The sequence below is a fragment of the Leopardus geoffroyi genome, chromosome D4 (genome assembly GCF_018350155.1).
Source record: "Leopardus geoffroyi isolate Oge1 chromosome D4, O.geoffroyi_Oge1_pat1.0, whole genome shotgun sequence".
NCBI lineage: Eukaryota > Metazoa > Chordata > Mammalia > Carnivora > Felidae > Leopardus > Leopardus geoffroyi.
The window spans coordinates 2,839,209-2,859,953 of NC_059342.1; the positions used below are offsets into that span (position 1 = coordinate 2,839,209).

General features: G+C 60.0%; 1 protein-coding gene and 1 long non-coding RNA gene across 2 annotated transcripts; one reads left to right on the forward strand and one right to left on the reverse strand.

Annotated features, from left to right (window-relative positions):
- Nucleotides 1–802: 802 nt before the first annotated feature.
- LOC123593094 lies at nucleotides 803–3,413 on the reverse strand. The gene is made up of 2 exons (XR_006710118.1): nucleotides 3,198–3,413; nucleotides 803–2,927 (listed from the first exon to the last, which is right to left on the reverse strand). It is a non-coding gene; the product is annotated as an uncharacterized LOC123593094 (long non-coding RNA).
- Nucleotides 3,414–4,057: 644 nt separating this feature from the next.
- On the forward strand, nucleotides 4,058–14,742 carry S1PR3 (sphingosine-1-phosphate receptor 3). The gene is made up of 2 exons (XM_045467477.1): nucleotides 4,058–4,326; nucleotides 11,366–14,742. Exon 2 carries the CDS (start codon nucleotides 11,508–11,510, stop codon nucleotides 12,645–12,647), a length of 1,140 nt encoding a protein of 379 aa, XP_045323433.1. The 5' UTR covers nucleotides 4,058–4,326; nucleotides 11,366–11,507; the 3' UTR covers nucleotides 12,648–14,742.
- The last annotated feature ends 6,003 nt before the right edge of the window (nucleotides 14,743–20,745 follow it).

Consider the following 20,745-nt stretch of genomic DNA (forward strand, 5'->3'; position numbering starts at 1 on the left):
CCAGTGAATACTTACTTGCAAGAGGTCAGCGAGTCCCAGGCTTCACTCGGGTCCAGCCAGGGTTACTGCACAAAGGCCAACTTTTGTTTTGCCAGTCTGTATCCAGGCTGCTGTTTGAAAGCCATTTCTCCCCGGTGCCGGGCTCCTTTCCTCCTACCCAGCACCCCTCCCCCCCTCCCATCCTCCCAGGGCTCGTCCCCAGTGAGCTCACACCACACCGTCCTGGGTGCACACCTGCAAAGAGGCGTCTGGAAACCAAGGAAGGTGGGGTGCACATTTACTCAAGAGAAGAGCCAACGCAGAGCTCAGAACAGGGGTGGTGCCCACTAATTCTGACCCGGGGACCCAGACAGCACCCGGGATCCAGGAGGCAGAGGCTGGGAGAGGAAAGGGAGGCAGAGAGGAGGCGCATTTGCAGGCCAAAGCGTCCGGCCTGCCTTCGCAGCCACTCAGCTCCTGCAAACTGCCTGCAGCACCCTGGCCCTGCCGGGAAGGTCCCCCGTGGCTCCACGTCGAAGGTCCCCCGTGGCTCCACGTCCGAGCTCCCTGTACCTGCTGGCCAGGCTGTAGGCCCAACCGCTGGGAAGGTGAATGTTTCCTTTTGTAAACTTATAAACAAGTACACGTTACGTTTATACGGTGATATGTGATATGTAATAGGTTTGTACCTACTATAGTCAAGTCTGGGGCCAGATGGTTTTTCAAAAGCATTCACATGTAAATTAGACTATCTTTTGATTTGATTCTCCTAAGTCTAGACTGGATTTGACGGCCTGAGAAAAGAGCTGGAGAAATTTTTAAGTTATTTGGTACCTGACATTTTATTTTTCTCCAACTTTGTGTTACGAAAAAATTTCAAACATCCAGAGAAGGGGAACACGTTGTACAACTCCCCACCGCGTCCGCTCCCCAGCTCCGGTCGCTGATTTTGTCCTCTCTACCTTCTGTGCACGTATCGTCTTTGCTGAGTCATTTGAAAACAAGTTTCGGACATCAAGACATTTCACCCTCAACAGCTCATCTCCTAGAAATAAGGCCATTCTTCCGGATAAGCATTGTGCTGTCACCACACCCAATTAGCAGTACGGATGGGTCTGTGATACTCCGTTCATACCGAAATGTCATCACAATACTTTCGTGCTGCTTAGGTGATCAGGTTCATGCTTGTTGTTGGAAACGTTGCTTCTTTCTAGCTGTTTTCATCCTAGAACCAACCCTACCCTTTTCCTGACGTTACCCTGTTTGAGGGATGCGCTAGGTCTGGCTCTCGGCACCCGTCTGGTCCTTTCTCCTGGGGTTGTTTACCGCGTGCTCTGTCCCTCCTCCTTCCCGTAAACTGGACGTGAGGGCTGAAATGTTTTCAGCAAGACCACGCGTCGGCGATTTCCGTGAGCTGGAGTTTTCGACCCCTAACGTCAGACTGACCCAGCATGGGTGATGCTGAGTTTGAATCCCCATGAAGGCGCTGACAGCCAGACATCTCCGATGAAAGTGGAGGGTGTTTTTTCTTTCCCGGGTGGCACTGTGTGATTGACACACTTTCACGTCCCCTTGTCCCGCTCAGTTATCTGAGGGGTGCAGAATGCAGAGCTCCTAATTCTTCCATTCCTCCCGTACTGATGAGCTGACATTTTCTGTGACGAGCTTTCCCTCGTTACTCCGGGAGGCAGAGACCCTCAGGGAGGGCTGGTTTCCTGGAGAGAAGGAGGGAGAGAATATGTCTCTAGGGGCTGTGGGGGGCACACAGAGGGCCCCCCCCCCCCGTCAGGGTCCAGTGTCTGAGCCTTAAGGCCCAGGGAGGGAGGAGCTGGGGGTGGGGGTGGAGCACTGCTTCAGTGAGAGGGCTGTGTGTGGGGAGAATCTCTGGGGGAAGGAAGGTTTTCCTGAGAGGATTTTCAGGAATGCCTCTGTGTCACGTCCCCGCCTCTCCCTTGGGGCGCCTGCGGTAAAAAGCCCCCCTGTTTTTCAGGGCTTCTGGGGCTGTTTTTGGAGGCATCACCAGGCCTCAAGTTTGCCCCGTTACGTCTGATTTCAGAGGCCCTCAGTGAGTGGAGACGCGGGCCCGAGCCACAAGGAACAGCAACCTGCAGCTCATCTTACCCGGCATGAGGCACCTAGTTGAACAGAATTACCGATAAGCCAAGTGCCCGGTGGGGTGCCGATGCAGAAGCCAGCACGCCGCGTGTGCCCTCCGCTCTGGCGTGGGCCGAGGGAGTGTCTCTCTCTCTCTCTCTCTCTCTCTCTCTTCCCCTCCGCTGGGCTGGATGCTGAAAGAGGCACGTTCGATCCCACTTGCAACTTGGGACAGAAGTGGCTTCCGGAAGCTTGTGCAGGGCTCGCTGGTCAGCCTGGAAGGCCTCCACGCAGATGGGGCTCGCAGCAGTCAGGGACTCATTAAGCAGCACGGAGGACCAGCATCGGCCCTCCTGGGACTCGGAGCTCCGCAGCGCCCCCAGCCCCAGGTTCTCCAGGACACGGGTTTCTCTGCCAGCAAAGCGCAAACCCCGCCTGGTGCCCATCAGGGCTCAAACCGCCCCAAAGAAGCACTCGCTCCCAGCTCCAGAGAATGCTGGACAGGGCTTGTTCTCTGGAAGCAAGAGGCCTCCAGATCTGGGGCAAGTACCCCAGGGACCCTTCCCCTGTCCTCCACCACCCTCCTGGTACCCCTGCGGCCTCCATCCTGCCTGCCCAGGGACGTGCACCCTGGCTTCGGGCATCAGGCCCTGCCTCCTTCTTGCTCTCCTTTCCTTCTCGTCCCTCTCTTTCTCCCAACCTCCAGAAGCTTCCAGGAGCGGTTGCTGTGTTCATTCACTTGGCTTTTACCTTCCTTCTCCAGTGGGAAATTCTGTAGTCTGGTCACCTCCCCGGGTGTTCTTCAGCAGCACCTCTCATGGACTACTTTATTCAGCCACACAAAAGGGTCCAACCTGTGTGCGACAGCGATCACTGCGATTGGCCCGCAGGCCCCGGAGCCGAGCGGGGTTGTACGCGAAGCTGGGAGCCAACGAACAGGGTCTGAGCCACCAGCTAACCCGGCAGCCAGCCCGCGGTCAGGTAGTTTCAGATGGAAATCATTAAGATCACGAGGACGGGAACGGTAACAGCCGTCGTCGTCACCATCGTCCTCGTCGCCCCAAACCCTCGCTGTCAGCGCTGCAGACGCCCGGCCCAAGTCCATCCACGGGCCCAGTTGGTACCTGGTCCAGCTGGGTCCCGCCTGAGACCCCGAGGTCGGCCGCCTGGAGCTCGCCAGCCCGTTGCAGTGTCTGGAGCCTCCTGGGGCAGGGGCTTGGGACGAGCTCGGCCCCAAGGGCTGAGGAGAGAGAGTGGAGGGCTCGGGAAGAGGAGCCCACGGGGTGAGGGGGGCGAGCACGGAGGTGGGGGGTGGGGGAGCGGGCCGAGGCGCCAGGAGGTGGGAAGGGGGGGCGGGGAGATGGGGAGGGGAGATGAGGAGTAGAGGTGGGGAGGGGAGAACACAGGGAGGGGGGCAGGGAAGCGGGGGCGGGGGTGGGGAGGTGAGAGGGGCGGAGGGGGCGGGGTGGGGAGATGGTCTGGGACTTGAGGCGAAGGGGAAGTGGGGGTTCAGGGAGGCGGGGAGGTGAGGGCGCGCAGGCCGCGGAGGAAGCGGGGAGAGGGCGGGTTGCAGGAGCAGAGGACGCGGGGGAAGGGGGGAGGGGGGCGAGGCGGCTGGCGGGAGGGGCGTGGAGGAGGCGGGGAGGGGGCAGCAGGGGCGCGGGGAGCGGAGGAGGCGGGGAGGGGGCGAGTTGCAGGGGCGGAGGAGGCGTGGAGGGGGTGGGCGTCAGGGAAGGAGGCGGAGAGGAGAGGGCGGGTTGCAGTGGCAGAGGACGCGGGGGAAGGGGGGAGGGGGGCGAGGCGGCGGGCGGGAGGGGCGTGGAGGAGGCGGGGAGGGGGCAGCAGGGGCGCGGGGCGCGGAGGAGGCGGGGAGGGGGCGAGTTGCAGGGGCGGAGGAGGCGTGGAGGGGGTGGGCGTCAGGGAAGGAGGCGGAGAGGAGAGGGCGGGTTGCAGGGGCGGAGGAGGCGGGGAGGGGCGGGCGCAGGGGTGGAGCGCGGGCCCGCCCCGAGGCCGCTGGAAAAGTTTGCGCCCCGGCGCGCGCGTAGAGGCTGAGCCAGTCGGTCCGTGGACACGCGACGGGGACGCGGCGCCAGCGCGGTGGCAGGACGAGCGCGGGAGGGACCCCCGGCCGGAGTGCGACCCCCCGTCCCCCATCCCCGCCCCAGGACTGCCCCGCTGTCCCGGTCCAGGCCGCTGGGAGCGGAGGAGGGGTCGCCGGGACGCGGGCGGCCCCAGTGCCCTCCCCAGACGGAGGTGAGTCGGCGGCGGGGCCCGGGGTGCAGAGTCTGGGCGGGCGAGTCCAGCCGGGCCCTTTTCTTGCCAAATTCCAGCCTGTCCCGGGCGCGACGGGGACCTGACCTGGCAGGGCGAGCCACCACCTCAGCATCACGCTGTCCCCCGGGCCACCCATTCCGCGGCGGACAGGGGATGGTTCCTTTTTGCCCACGGCCCGACCGGCTAGACTGAGCCTCCCCGTAAAGACCCGAGTGCCGCTGTCCCTCCCGGGACGGGACGGTTAGCAGGCCAGGCGCCCTTCCAGGACGAGCGCCTGGGGGCTCCGGGGGTGGCCTTCTCCTGGAAACCATTCCTTTACATCACATGCGCGGCAAAATTCCACCTTTTCCTTCTGTTTCTCAAAGTAGGCGGTGGAGACCGCAGGACTCAGGGCTGGAGGTCACGGCCCCTACCCCCTAGGTGCAGCCCTAAGGGTCCCATGGGACAGCGGTGCGCCGCCTTCATAGCTGACATGAGGCCTGGGGAAGGGGCCATCGCGGGAAAGCCGTGCTCTAACCCTTCTAACGCCGGGCTCCAAGTGGCCTGCCTCTCCCCTGTCCCTTCTGGCGCTGGCCAGTCCCGGGGACATATTCTTTGTGGGTTGTTATATTTAGATGTAAGAGAGGAACTTACTGTGGGTTCTTGAAAGGGAGAACACACTGGGTTAGGAAGATACGGGGGCTCTTCTGGAAGATTATTTCTAAAGGGGAGGGTGCACCCTTACCAACTCCAGAGTTCGGCATCTTTCTAAAGACTGGAGGTTGCCGTTGGAGACAACACGGTACATAATCACCTACTTGTAATTCAGCTCGTCAACGTTCTCGTCTTCCTTCGTGGCGGGCTTGCAGGCACGGTTAAGGAAAACAATTGCTAGAAAGTACCAGGGCTGGGTTAGGTTCCGTGGGTACGTGGCGGAGAAAGACGGCCGTGTCACGGCTGATGGTGTGGCTGTGTGTGTGTGTGGCACTCCACGGCTCGTGGGATGTCTGGATCTGTACGATGTCTCACGTAACCGAGGCCGAGCGCAGGGCCGGAATGAGTAATTTTGTGGCCGTAGGAGGGCCACGCGTGGGGTGTTCTCAGTCAGCAAACCTTCACATCCGGCCTCTGACACCAGAGACTGAAAGTCAGCCCTTCGGAGCCTCCTGCTAAGAGACAGAAGGCATGGCTTCTCATCCAGTCCCATCTTTGAAAATGCTGCTTTTCCCCTTGCGTTTCTGAACTTGGTGAAGATTTGCTACCACGTGTGGGTAGTAGAAACTCCCGTTTCCTCCCACGTCGGCCCAATGATGTTCTCGGAACGCAGGCACCGCTTTTCCTGTCCCTGGGAACTAGGACACTGACTTGGTCGTCTGGGATCGCTTCCGTCCTTCTAAAGATGCTTCGATACCTACAGCGTACGCGTGTGTTTTTATGATCGAGAAACGAGAATCAGAGCGTGCCGTCGTCTCGAAAGGGGGGTTACCCTGCTGTGAAGCCCCTTTTTTTCTGCCAGGACTTTGTGCTGTGACACAGCCGGCTTGGCCACGGGGCGCCCTCGGGCCATCTGTGACGGAGCCGAGGGCCTGCTGGGGGTCACCCAGCCTTCTGTTCCCTCTCCTGTGGCTCCGTCCTCCTCCTCCTATGGGTTTGGAGCCACTTCTCACTGCTTGGGTCCTCGGCCCCCATTTTCTGCTGAAATAATTAATTGCCTCAGGAGATGCTCCGGAGCTTTCGGCGCTAACGGGAGGCGCGGTGACCTCTGCCCCGTTGTGGAGACTCCTGTATCTCGGTCACTGTCGTGTCAGCAGTGGGCACGCAGTCGCCTTTTGGTCTCTGTCCTTTTCCTTCTGATTTGGTGGAGTTGCCACCGTGTCTGTGGGAGGCCAGGCGGCAGGCCACCGGGTGGGTCTGTGACGAGACTGCTCACTGCACAGCGTGGCACCCAGGGGTGGCTCTGGCATCTGCCCGGCACCGCGAGCGGGTGCCCGTCCTGAGTCAGTCTGCGAGGCCCTTCGGCCTCAAGACGTGACTCCCATCGCCCCGGCGTCCGTCCGCATGCGTTCCAGCATTCGGCCCCTGGTGACACTCTTGTCACCGTCTGGGTGAAGAACGCGAGGAGGGGCGGACGCTCCGGAAGAGCTGCCCCCTAACGTGGTGCATGGGGATCACATCCCCGGGCCAGCCAGCCCAGCCGTGTCTTCCGAGCTGTGCCGCCAGGGACGGCGACCACCACGCCGCAGCCTCTGTTTCCTTCTTCGAACATCCAAAAGGCAGATGCCGCCATGGGGACCAGACGTGCTGTGGCCCCGTCGTTCTGGGAAAGGATGGGAGGGACCCCACAGTTAGGGCTTCTTGGGCCCAGATGTCTCTTATTTGCATATGCCCTGCGTCCCCCCGGGGAGCTCACACCGTCACGCATGAGGGGGGCAACTGTGGCAGGAGTCCAGTCCTGTGCCCTCACTAAGAGCAAGCAGAGAAGGGGGCGTCTGAACAGAAAGCAGAGGGTAAGCCCTCTTGTATCAAAACCTTGATGGACGAGCCTGGGGACCCAGGAGAGAGAGAGAGAGCGCAGAGGCAGACCCTGGGGCCTGTGCCCGGGCTCCTGGGTCCACCCCGCGTGCCTGGAGTGTGCCAGATCTGTGTTAACGTCTGAGGCTCACCTGCCCGGGAGAATGGCCCCTGGGAAAGCCGCCGGGTAGCAGGGAGCCTGCTCACAAGGGTTACTCACCGGGGGCTCCGAGCCTGGGCTGGAGCAGAGTGCTGGCATGGGGCGCGCGGGCTGTGTGTGAAGCCTCTTGCCGTGACCACCTCTAAAAGCCCCGCGGGGTCACCTCAGAAATCTGGGGCAAGGGGAAGTACTCATTAGCAAAAGAATTTCCTGGAGCGTTGAAATGGCCGGCCCCCTACTTCCTTCCTAAATTCTCATAAACGACAACAACAAAGTACTGCTTTCCAAGAAATTTTCCAAGCATCGGCAAAGGCTGGGCGTTTTAGCTCAGTTTAGAGGATGCACGAGTCGATTTCTCCGGGAGAACGTGCCTTTGAGAAATCTCACCCTGACTCTGACCAGGAGGAATTTCTCACTGTCTTCCTGTGCTTTTCTTGTTTGCCTGTACGGAGAGGGAGAGGGACGGACCCCAGACTTAGTGGAAATATTTTCCTTTACTTTTTTCTTTTCCTTCTTTTTATAGTTTGTTTATCTTTCAAATTGCCATGTGTAGAGAAAGTGAATCACTAGCGTAGACAGCACATCTGGAATCCATCGGCCGACCCGGGCTGGCCCCTGTCCGCGGATGCACCTCCTTGGAACGGAGGGGTGGGGAGCCCCACTGATGGGACACGGTCTAACCCGGATGGCTCACGGTGGCACCACCTTCTAGAAGGCGTCTTAGTCCTTCTCAGCAAAGGGAAAAAGCGTTGGTGCTGAAATGCCTTGAGGCAGACTTGACCCCCCCTTCGTGAGGATGCCGGGAAAACTGTAGGTAGTGATCTCTGTTGAGTCCGTCCCCTGGGCACTGGGCGTGGGCAGTACATCTGTTCACCGCGAGATGCACACACCTCCCTGCTCGGCACGGGTGAGCGGGAGGGGTGTGCGGGAGTCCCGGGGACGCGGGCACAGCCCGTGGGAGCGAGAGTCCTGCCGGTGGACATCAGCCCTCCGGAGCCTGGAAGTCGTCTGCCGCGAGCAGAGGTTCCTCCCCCGACGGCCCGCACCATGCAGCAGCTTCTGGAACAGGGCCGGCGCTCCGAGCCATACAAGACAAGAAGGCCCACCACCACCTTCCTCAGCATCCTTTTTCGGCCGTTATTTCTGGGTTGTTCGGGGGAATTAAGCAGTGATCAGATGCTTACAATGAAAAGCCAGACGGCGGTCACTACCAGCCCCAGATGCTTATTTTTTAAAATAAAACAAAATGTGAGCATAATGTATAAATGTCACCCCCGTGGGGACTTCTCCAGCCAGTCAAGTGCCATTAGTCTCTACAGGGACCCCTGTATCAGAGCCCCTCCTAGACACCAACGTGATGTCCAGAAATCCAAGGCACCGCACAGAAGCACAGACACAGACTCCTGAGGACGCCCCCTTCCAGCCCCAGCCGCGCATCTAAGGACGATGACATGCGGCAGCCATCCTGTGTCCACAGACAGGTGCAGCCGTCCTTGACAGGAGCAGGAATTACTGGATCTGAATGTACCTCCACGTAGGACTCTGCTGAGCATCACATCGGCACAAAGATGCCAGGCACAGTACTATGCTGTGGGGCCCCATTTACTCAGAGGTCGGAAATAGACTATGGCCCTCGAGGGTATGAGAAGCTGGCCGGTGGGGTCCTCTTACTGGGAGGGGTGTTGGGGGTCCCCTTACCAGGAGGGGTGCTGGGGGTCCCCTTACCGGGAAGGGTGTTGGGAGGTCCCCTTACTGGGAGGACTGTTGGGGGTCCCCTTACCAGAAGGGGTGTTGGGGGTCCCCTTACTGGGAGGAGTGTTGGGGGTCCCCTTCTCTGCAGGGTAGGCCAGGCTGGCTTCCCAGGAGCTGGTGCCCGCCAGCCCGACACTGCCCAGAAGGGACGTTTCCGGCGGGCTGAGGCCCTGCCTGGCCCTGAGAAGTTGGGGGCAGGATGGGAGAGTATTCTTCCGGAAAACTCAGGTCCTGCCGCGCCCCTGAGACATGGAGGCAGAACTCCTCTGTGATGCTCTTGCCCACAAATAGCAGCCCTCAGATGTATCCCAAATCAGTCTGGCCTTTAGCCCAGCACGTAACTCTTGGGATGGAATCTACGTCCTAATGTTGAAAACCCAAAGAAAATAAGCTTTTAGTTCCAAAGAGAGCCAGATGCCTTCCAGTTACACACAAGGCGGAGAATAGCATTTAGCAAAGGATGTTCTGAAAAAGTATGCTTTTTGAATGATGAATATTTCATCAAGGGAAATGATCAATCAAGCATTAGTGGGGAGATACATCCACCCTCAAGATGCATGGTTTCGGTGGCTCTCTGGCACGTCTTCCTGTTTTCATTGTGGTCGGTTTACTGCTGGGTCCTGACTTTGTCGCTCAGCTCAGTTCCTTCTGAACCCCGCATATGCGGGCAAGGGCACCCCTGCAGCCCTGCACCTGTGCGTCCTCTCTCTTCACCTCCAAGAGGTCCAGACCCAGCAGGTTTGGAAGGTCCCTTCTGTCCACGCTGTCCGCACAAGCCCGGGGGTGGGAGCGTGCAGAGGCAGGACCGTGCGTGGCGTGGACTTCTCTCCGGGGAATCGGGCCGGAGACCAGCGGCAGCTGTGCTGAGGCTTAAGAACCTTCCTGATGTGGATGTTTGGAGCCCTGTCTCGTCGATTCACGAGCAGTTCGCACACCTTGTCCGTGTAGGGAACACTCACATGCTTCTGCGGTTCAGACTGTTGTGATGCTGGCTCACTCACCCGTGGTCGTGAGTCACGTGGACCACGTGTGTACCATGGTCAGTTCCAGGGACGGAAACCCAGGTGAGGGCGCAGGTGTGAGGCAGACTGGACTGGGTGCCAGCGGACAGAGGGGGCAGCGGGCGGGCTGGCGTGGGGCCTGTGTGTGCCCACCGCGGGCGGGGACATCGCCGTTCTCAGGATGGACTTAGATGAAGGTCCGGTGCCAGGAGAGGCTGGTGGCAAAGCCGTCCACTGAGCTGACCTGTGCGCCTCCAGACACACCCGTGCCTCCCAGAGGCCGGGCCCCCGGGGTTTCTGGAAGCAGCAGGGCATCGACGCTTCTGCGTGCTGGGGAAGTCTGCAAAGAAGAAATGGCACTGCCTCTTTCTGTCTCAGAGAACCCGACCCCCCGCTGACAGAGGGCAGGCTGACGGCACCCCGGGCCCTGAGCAGCGCCGGGGGCCGGGGAGCAGTGACCTGGAGGGTGCCCTGAGGGGACCCGCGGTTTCCTCTCTTTCTCCTCCGAGAGCGGCCGCCAGCACTGCAGCCCTGGGTCCTTCCAGGACGAGCCCCTCTCAGGCCGTGTTGGTACCTGGCAGTGGAGCTCAGTGGCCGGACTCTGACTGAGGGCTCTGACCTGAATGTTCCAAAAGTCAAAGAAGTCATGGCCGGGGAGTCGGTGGGCTGTCTTAAGCTCACCTCATTGGATCTTAAGTAGATACTTGCACGAATAATTGTCGTTTTAAAACCCGTGGGCCCCCTGAAAGCCACGTCTAGCTGTGATGGTGACGTCCCCGGAGGTGCTGAGTGTGGCCCCAGGTGAGGGTGGGAAGTGTCAGGTTGGGGGACGACTAAAATCCGGGGCCCTGGAGAGCCTGGAGCTTGGCTTCTCACCTTCACCGGTTGTCTAGTGCCCCCGGAGGGGGCCGTGGCTTCTGGCTCATGTGCTCGCCTTCAGTTTGGGGGGTTCAGACGGTCTCATCTGAGCTCTGGATTTTCAGCCAAGTTCAAAGCCCAAGCGCTGGTCCCTGCCTTCCCTTCCTTCACCCTGGGTGGACGTATAGAACTGCGTCCCGTCTGCCCCCCCCCCCCACCACGTCCCGCCGCCCCCAGGGAAGGCCTCTGGTGGCCTCGTGGCCCTGTCTCAGGCCTCGCCTGCGGGCCGTCTGGACCAGACTCTGTCCCCGGCCCTGGTACCCGGGACGCCGTCGCCCCACGTGGCTCCGGGCTCACCAGGGAGGCCTCAGGAGCTGGGTGGGCGTGCTTCTGGGCTCTCCTGTGTTGTTGTTGTCCTGAGATGACCCCGTTTCTCTCCCGGTAACTGGGAATCATGGTTTAGCAGCTCCCGCCTGTGGATGAGGCCGGGTGGCCAGCATCCCACATGCCTGGAGAGTCCCCGATGGACGTTTATTTGGGTCTGTGTCATGTTACAAGAGTGAACGACGGGCGCTCGGGCACCGAGTCTCCCTCCAGGCGGCTGCAGACGGCAAGTCGCTGCCTGTGGCCGCCTCTGCCTCTGCCTCCGGGGAGCCCCGGCCAGTCCCACGCTCCCGCGTTTTTGGTGCCTTCCTCCGACTCTGCCGCTGCCGCTGCTCCCCCTTAATCGCTGGGCGCCCCTCTTTTGTCTCCGCAGGCGCCCGCTCTCCATGCCCTGGCCGGGGTCCCGCCCGGGGCCACCTCCAAAGCCTGAGCCGGGTTGGTTTCTCTGGAAATGGACGTGCCCAGGGCGCCCTCTGGTGGCTCCCGGAGCTGAGCCTCGGTGAGTCCCGGCGGCGATGGCGGCCGCCGTCCTCGCACCGCGCCCCAGGCCCTCCCCCGGGAACGAGACCCTGCACCAGCACTACAACTACGTGGGCAAGCTGGAGGGCAGGCTGAAGGAGGCCCCCGAGGGCAGCACGCTGACCACCGTGCTGTTCCTGGTCATTTGCAGCTTCATCGTGCTGGAGAACCTCCTGGTTTTGGTCGCCATCTGGAGAAACAATAAGTTCCACAACCGCATGTACTTCTTCATCGGCAACCTGGCCCTCTGTGACCTGCTGGCCGGCATCGCCTACAAGGTCAACATCCTGATGTCGGGCAAGCGGACGCTGAGCCTGTCCCCGACGGTCTGGTTCCTGCGGGAAGGAAGCATGTTTGTGGCCCTGGGGGCGTCCACCTGCAGCTTGCTGGCCATCGCCATCGAGCGGCACCTGACGATGATCAAGATGCGGCCGTACGACGCCAACAAGAAACACCGCGTGTTTCTTCTGATCGGGATGTGCTGGCTCATCGCGCTCTCGCTGGGCGCCTTGCCCATCCTGGGCTGGAACTGTGTGCACGACCTCCCCGACTGCTCCACCATCCTGCCCCTCTACTCCAAGAAGTACATCGCGTTCTGTGTCAGCATCTTCACGGCCATCCTGGTGACCATCGTCATCCTGTACGCCCGCATCTACTTCCTGGTGAAGTCCAGCAGCCGCAGGGTGGCCAGCCCCCACAACTCGGAGCGCTCCATGGCCCTGCTGCGGACCGTGGTCATCGTGGTGAGCGTGTTCATCGCCTGCTGGTCCCCACTCTTCATCCTCTTCCTCGTCGACGTGGCCTGCAGGGTGAAGGAGTGCGCCGTCCTGTTCAAGGCCCAGTGGTTCATCATGCTGGCCGTGCTCAACTCCGCCATGAACCCCGTCATCTACACGCTGGCCAGCAAGGAGATGCGGCGGGCTTTCTTCCGGCTGGTCTGCACCTGCCTGGTCCGGGGCCGCGGCGCCCACTCCTCACCCACCCAGCCTGCCCTCGATCCCAGCAGAAGCAAGTCCAGCGGCAGCAACAACAGCAGCCCCTCGCCGAAGAGCAAGGAAGACCCTCCCCAGAGAGTCGCCTCACCCTGCATCACCGACGGAAACAGAACCCTGCAGAACGGGATTCTCTGCAAGTGAGAGCGCCTGCCTCCGGGAGCGGGGGAGGGGAGCCCCGCTCTGTGGCCACGGCCGTATCTGTTGCACGCCTCGCCCCTGGGAGTTCCAGAGAGGGGACTCGGGAAGTCCACTCGCCAGTGGCTTGCCCGGCGTGGACGTCACGTCAGGAGGGGGACCCAAGGACCCGCCAGCGTGTGTCACGGCAGACCGTGCGCTCTGTCCGTCTTGGCTCCGGTCTTCTGAATGCACCACGCTGCGACAGTATCTGCCGCCTTCCCCTGAGCCCCCCTGGCTGCTCCCCGCGGGGCCTGGACAGGGAAGGTCGCGGGCCCCACAACGTGCAGGGGGTTTCTCAGAACGTCATGACGATGTTTGGTAGCTTCACTCTACACTGTGAGCGGAGTGGATGCCTGTGTGCTGGTCACTTCTGTGTCACGGAGCTCTTCTGTCTCTTATGTCTGCCGTTGGTACGCGGCACCTGGGTGTGTCGGTGAGCGGCAGTGTGTGACACAGTTAAATATCCGTAAGTGCAAGTGTGTCCTGATTGAACCACCGGGTGTAAGGATGTGGCTGGAAACTCGGTGGACACGGCAGTCCCGGGCTCCGCAGACCGACGTGAAGTCTTGTGTTCAGCAGGCTTCGAATGCCACCATCCCAGAGAGGGCTGGTTCCCGGCGGGTCTCAGATGTGTGGGTCTGAAGCATCCTGGGAGACCGGGCGATCTGGTGATCTCCGGGAGCCGTGTCCCTGTTCCTCTGGGGCTCCTGTGTCCCTGCACATCCAAACCCACGTTGACCAAATTCCCTGATTGTTTGGGGTTCCTACAGATCACAGAAGAGCCAGGGACTTCCAGGAGCCCATCCCCAGACCAACCAAGAAAGGGACCCACGAGGGAGCAGCAGAGGACAGACGCCCCCCCGCCCCCCCGCCCGAAGCTGGAAGCAGTGGTCTGTTTAATGCAATGGAACGTTTGTACTGAATTAGGAGAGGTTTACAGGGCTGTGTTGAGTCTCTTTCTCTCTGATCAGAAAAGCTCGGAGGCGGCAGCCCCGTGTTGTCTCAGTGGCGTAGCTGGGGAGGTCGGCGGTCTCCACGCTCCCCAAAGCTGACCCTGACAGTGACAGCCAGGAGCGTGTCCGCGTGTGCTCTCCAGGGAAACGTAAGGATACTGTAATCTGCCTTTGCAGCCTGGGCTGACCCTGCGTCCCTGATGGTCGGGTAAAGGGATTACTTAGGAGGGGTTTCCGTGCGCGCCCTCCCCAAGGACCCCCCACCCGCAGGACAAACGTGTGTGCATCTGTAGAGATCTCATAACCATAGAGCTGATGGCTTCTTGGTAAAAACAAAACGAGCAACCTTTAAAAGGACCCTTACTCGGGCGAGCCCACGTCGCAGCCCCTGGGGTTTCTCAGGTTGGCTGGGAATTTCTGGCCGAGTCAAGACTCAGTCTCAACATGTTCACGATTTGCAAGAGAAGCTGGCTCCCGTGTGTCATCTGATGCACATTCCCCACACCGAGGAACGTTCCGGTGGGTCCTGGGTGGTTTCCTTGTACTGACCAAAGACTATCCTCGTTTTTGTTGCCGAGGAGAGAAATTGTACTTGTAAGGAGATGTCTTCGGTGGCGTTTTTGGTGGCTTCTTTACATCACTGAAAAGGGGCTTCTTTCTGAACTCAGAGAGCATTTCTCGAAAAGTGAAGCATTGAGGTACTGGGTTGAGAAAACAAAGCCGCATTCCAGAGAGCTGGAGTGTTGGGCATCGGTGCTCGCCGGGTGACGACGTGACTTCAGGACCCCGGTGCCCTGGCTCTGAGGGGCGTTGTGGGGGCGGGGGGTTTCCTCTCTGGTGCTAATGTTAGTGACACTCGCTCTACAGTCCCGTCGAGAGAACGCAGAACTTTCAAGCAGTCTGAATGAAAAATACGCCAAAAAAGGCACGGTGTTTGCTTGCTGTATGCAGAACGTGATCGAACATCAAGACCGGTGTGCACGGCCCTCGGCAGCTTGCGGGGGCGCGTTTAGGAGTTGAGACTACCGAGCTTGCGCTAGATCTCACTCGGTTAGTAACCTTCACAGTGTCCCATGTGTTCGTTAAAAAAAAAAACAAAACCAAAAGCCTGCATATAAACTGGTCATCGGGGCGCCTGGGTGGCTCAGTCGGTTCAGCGTCCGACTTCGGCTCGGGTCATGATCTCACAGTTCGTGGGTTCAAGACCGGCATCAGGCTCTGTGCTGACAGTGCACAGAGATTCTCTCTCTCCCATTCTCTTTGCCTCTCCCCTCCCTGGCTCTGTCTCTCTCTCTCAAAATAAATAAATAAACTTAAAAAAAAAAAAAAAATGAAAAAACAAACCTGTGGCTGGGGGTCAGCGTGGGGGCCCGTGTGCAGGGTGGCCACCTGGTTTCCCACCTGGGGCCACTGTCCCTCCAGGATGGAAACGGCTCTAGGAGCCCGTGCCCTCCCCTGCCCAGTCCCCCCGGGGCAGCTGCCCTGGGTCAGGGCTTGGAGGCGGGTCAACCCTTAACCCTTCCTTGGGGAGAAAATCACAGGTCCCGGCACAGCGTGGCCGACAGAGGGCGTCTGGTTCCGCTCCGTTTGCAGCAGGAGAGAGTAGGTCAGAACCGGTCCTTCGCCCCACGTCATTCCTGACAAAGGGCCACGTCTAGCGTGTGTGTGTGTGTGTGTGCGTGTGTGCACGTGTGCTTGTGCGTGTGTGTCTGCTCTGTGTTAGGCCCGCAGACGGCCTGACTGGGGATGTTCATGCTGATGTTGGTGGAGAAACCTCACTGCACAAGCGAGGACCACCGCGGCTCCCCTAGAGCGGACGCGGCCAGAGACCCCGTCAGGAAGGCCGACGCCAGGCCCCGTGTGCACGCCACACCGTCAGGGGGGCGAGGCTGTGCAGGTGCTGCTGTTGGAAGAGGCACGCGCTCCCTTCGGAGAAGCTCCAGCCCCTCTGCCTCGCCAGGCGACGCAAGACCCCCGCCCGCGAGAGAGGCTGGCCACGCAGCCTCCGTTGCTCACACCTCGGTGACGGTCACTCCAACAGTGAGCTTCGCGGCAGGCGCTGCTCTCTGCCCCGTGACCTGTGCTGCCCAAGAGGCTGTCCTGGGGGTGGAACCAGGCCCACTTCATAGAAAACTCCTCACTGAATTAGCAAGTCCGGGCTCTTAAATTGTGTCTGTGAGGACAAAGCCTCACCACCCAAACGTTTTCGCGTCTAAGTCGAAATATCAAAGGGTTTGCTGCACAGAAACGCACACACCTGTCTCCCGAAGATGAAGGCACATTTTCCCATGACCAGTGAAGAAGGGCACCATCGCCAACACGGCCGTGACACCCGGTGCCCCGGGCCATGGCGCTGACGCTCGGGGACGCCACGCGGCCCCTCCGCCTGGCCGCCACAGATGCGGCCAGAAGCCACGTCGCTTCCTGGAGGAGGTTAGAAAGCTCGAGGCTGGTTTGAGAATGCCACTCCTCGGAACCCAAAGGCGATTCTGTCCCAGCATCCAAGCAGAAAGTGGCTCATCGGCGACTCGCCCAGGCAGAGACTTTCACGGCAATTCTTTCTTGTTCCGCAAAAGTCAATGGAAAACAAAACACAGGATTCTCAAGTGATATTTATCAATATATATAATTTCCCATCCAAATGCTTTTTAAAAAGTAATAAATATCTTATTATTACACATTGAATTTACACGGAGTTCTTTCCTAATCCTTGGACTTTTAACATCCCATGTTTAATTCTTGTTTAATTCTCAGTGCAAAGAAACATTCACATACTTCAAGTTTTTACAATATTTATTCTGGAACAAGTTTTATTCAAAAGGCAAATGAACACAGAACATTGCACTCGCAGCTGACACACAGCCATTACAGAGAAAGGTAACTCAGCGTTCAAAGAGATGCCCACGTATTCCTGCTTTGTTGACCACTGCTGGATTTGGTCGGGTAGACAGTTTGGTTGTGGTAAGGATGCCCCGGGTGCGTGGGACACTCAGGACCACGCCTGCACTCTCCGTGTGCATGCTTTGCTACCTACAGAGTCTCAAGGTGAAGCAACGACACAGAAATGTAACCTTGCACGAGGTTTCGTGCCTGGCACTTTCTTCCGTGAGAATGGTTCTCCCAGCTCGGGGGAGGAGCCCTGGAGAGTCATTTATTCAGGACATCTGAGGGGTGCAGCCCCCAGTCCCCAGCGCCCATGCCAACACCAGCCGTGGGGCATGCATGAGAAGGGTGCCCCGCAGGCTCTGAATGTCCCCTGTGACCCTCCCGCCCCACCCGCCTCCAGCTCGCACAGCCTTCAGACCCCCGGGCCCAACCGGGAGCCCCAGCCTCCACTGTCCTGTTGAACCTGGCCACGCCGGCCATCAGGCCCGTCTGACCCTCGTGCCCCGGGTGTGTTTTGTTTCCTACCGGATGACAGATTCCCGTCTCTCCCGGGAGCCCAGCACAGAGCCTGCCGCACGGGAACCTGTGCACAGACAGGGCCAAGACGAATGCCCGCCAGCTGTGGGGTGCACAGCTGTGCCCAGGCAGACCGCTCGCCCCGAGCACACCTGGTGCGGACAGCTTTTCCGCACCTGTCCCTCCCTGCCCGTCGTCTCTGACCTCGGAAAGACACCGCCGGATGCAAGCAGCGAATAAGACTGGACGTGCTCGTCCCCGAACGCTGCTTCTTCCCTTCAGCCTCCTGCGCTGTCTCCCTCCTTCCTTGTCTTCCCTGCTGGCCTCCCTTCCCTCCTGCCCCTCGGTCACTTCCACAGTGCCCACCCCCGCGCTCCTGTCTGTTCGTGCTCCCCCTTGCTCTTGGGTCCCACCTCCGGCGGCATCCAGGCCGCTCCTCCACGAGTCTGCAGAGGCCAGGACCTGTCAGCCCCCAAACTCTTCACGCCTGCTTAACTTCCTGCCTGTCCTTGTGGCTTAAAATACCAGAGCCCGGGGAGGGTAGGCCGAGGTGCCCGGTCCACCGCCGGCCTGCGCACGCGCACACACACAGGTGTGCACCCGCCGTGATCGGCGCAGGTACGCGCGCACGCGCAACTGACATTCAGAGTCCTGGTACAAAATCGCAGTTTTTCTGGCTGCTATAAAATGTGCCAGTTTTAACACTGTGCATTTGTTGCTTGCAAACTTATAAATATTTATAAGCCCCATTATAAATAAATTGTGGCTGGCAGACGGCACTCTATGCGCCAGCAGCGATTGCTCGGGTTCTCGATGCTTATCAATCCTCCACTTTTAAAACTCAGAGCACGGGCTCTGGGATCTAGAACACGAAGTGGTAGGAAAACCTACTCGTAGATTGGAGGGGAGCCCTCAGTAGGGGAGGGCTGGCAGCTCGCACCCGACGGTGGTCCACACTCCCTGTTTACCAGAAAGACACATTCCTGGGCCCGCGCAGCCCTCCTGGGGTGGGGCCCTGGGGCCTCCTCGCTGCCCCTCACTCTGCCACACCACGGTGACCGGGCCGATCGCGCCCTCCTCCTCCTCCTCGACTTCCTTCCCTTCCCCACCCCTGGGGCATCGCGGGAGAAACGACAGCCAGTCAGACCCTCTCGGGGTCTGCGGCTGAAGGGCCCCAAACAGAAACACCTCCTCGTCCCGGAAGGGGCACGAATGCAAACGCAAGCGGGAAGAGCCGTTTGCCATTTTCCATCGGGGGCTGAGCGTTACACACACTGTCAAGGACCCTCATGAGTCCTGCGCTCTGTCCTACGTTCAGCCACTGACTGTCCCCGCGCTGCGGCAAGTCCCCTGGCCCTAGTGCCCCCACTGAAGAGCCGGGTCTGGAGCTGCAGGATCCTGATCGCATAGCCCTCCCTTGCTTGTGACCCTCGGGGGGCGGGGCACGGCACATCCGGGTTCGTAGCACGTGCCGGCAGAGTGGCTTTTCCACTTCATCTTTCCCAGGACCATTTTTAAAGTTTCACTACACTGCCTGGTGTTCTGAGACACGTGACCCAGATTTGTCTGCGACACGCGGTGACCCAAGCGCAGTATTTCCACCATCCCCCTCCCCCCTTCCCCACCGCCACAGAAAGGCGAGGAGGGGGAGCGTGCACCCAGGGGGGCGGGACGCACGCATATGCTACTCCGCCAGCCAGAGAGCCCGTCACACGTGTGCACGAAGCGTCCCAGGGATCAGCTGTCCTTCCTCTTCACGTATATTCACCGCCACCTCCCATCTCACGGCGGGGACACCGCACAGCCCTGCGGTGCAGGTGGCACGCGGGCCAGCGCTCAGAGAAGCCCCAGCAACCAGTGTGAGGCCTCGTGGCTCTGGGGCGCCGCCCGGGGAGGCCTGGGACCTCGTGGGAACTGCCTCCACCCCGTGACCGATTCCCGGAAATAAGGACCAGGGCCTCAGGTTTCAGGTGTCACTTATGGGAAGGACGCCTCCCCCCACCCCCACCAGGCATCTGACGCCACCTGAAAGGAACTGTCCATCTCAGGAGCCCAGGACGGGCAGGGCCAGCAGACACGCGGCCACAGTGTCCGAACACAGGACCCTTTCAGGGGCGGCTCTAACTGCCGCCCTGCCCCTCCACCCCCCTCCCGCTGCTGCCCCTCCTTGGAAGTCAGGCCTCCCTCTTCCTCTGCAGGCAGCTTGTCACTTTCTGTCTTCTCTGGAAATTACCTCGGTGCCTTCCTCCCTGTGAGACCCTCAGGACACCGTATGTCCTGCAGCTGGGCCTCTGTCCATCCTTCCACCCCAACAGCCGAGACAGCGATAAGCAATCCTTGTTCAAACGAAACGGGGGGCAGCAGAGTGGCCGGCGGGTCCTTGGGCCGTCGAGTATAGGAGCCCGGGAGCGGTGGCCCGGGCACAGGGGTGGGTCGGGAGATGCTGGCATGCGTCAGCCATCAGTCCGCTGAGCACCCAGGGCCTCAAGCATCAGAGCTCAGCGAAACCACCGGCCAGCAGCCCCATAGGGACCCTGTGGGCGCTCAGAGGGACAAACGAGGATGTCATTTGAAAATACCGCTGATTCACACACATGGAGGTGTTGGGGGGGGGGGTCTCCAGGGCTGCCGCACCGATGCGGCATCGGAGGCCCGCCGGGCCTGCCTTGTACACCCAGCACAGCCGGGGGCAGGGGCCCAGCAGGGGGGCGCAGGCCCGCTGCCACCATGCACCCCGGGGGCGGCCAGGCACAGCGCACAGAGAACATACCCGGGGTGCAGAGACCCTGGGACACACAGCCCTGCCCTGGCAGAGGTGCAGGCTGGGAACTGGGCGACGGGGGACCCAGGCTGGCCCGGGGAATCCTGAGTCCCAGGCACGGCAGAACCCGGTAACACCAACGGAGCAGGACAGCTCGGCCGGCTGCCCGCCCACCGCGTGGCTTTGAAGGTGGGGTACCCACCCTGCCTCAGTTTCCCCGCGTGTGAATGAGGCCCTTCACACGGCCTTGAAGGGGAGCTGAGATGACCCCGCGGAGCCCCAACATGCTTCACAGGGGAAGGCCAAGGAAGAGAGACTCGAAGGCACCCCTGGGTCTCCAGGTTGCTCCGGTGGCTACAAAGAGGCACGATTTCCCACTGGCACTGTTCCTTTGTAAGCAAACCCTGGAATCTGAGCTTAAAAATACATGTTTTGAATTAATATTGAAACAAGAATTTGATCTCCTGCCAATACTTCTAATTTTCTAAATTGATTCTCATGCAAAGAAAACATGATATATATATATATATATATATATATATATATATATATATATATTGCTTATCACCACTGAGACGGACATTGACTTCACAGCAGAGAGCTCCCGCACCTGCAGATTACCATCTGTCACATCCTCCAGAGGGAAAAGAAAGCAGGTCACGTGTTCAGGGCTTCGGGGTCCCCAACCAGCCCTTCCTACTTTGCCCTGAAACATTAGCATTTGGGAGGTGCCCTTAACACGACACAGTGGGGCACTAAAAAGTCAGTTTACCCATCTTTATATGTGTGGACGCTCCCACACTGGGGTGGGACCTCTGGTACATCTGCAGGGCTGCAGGCCTCTGGGGTACGGGGCACAGGGCGGTTCCCACCCCCGCCCTGTCTGCGTCGTCACAGGGCAGGAGCCTGAACAATGCCACCCCAACCCCGTTCAGCTCCCACTGCT

Coding starts and splice junctions, on each gene's coding strand:
- S1PR3 (XM_045467477.1), top strand. CDS start 11,508: ATGGCGGCCGCCGTCCTCGCACCGCGCCCCAGGCCCTCCCCCGGGAAC.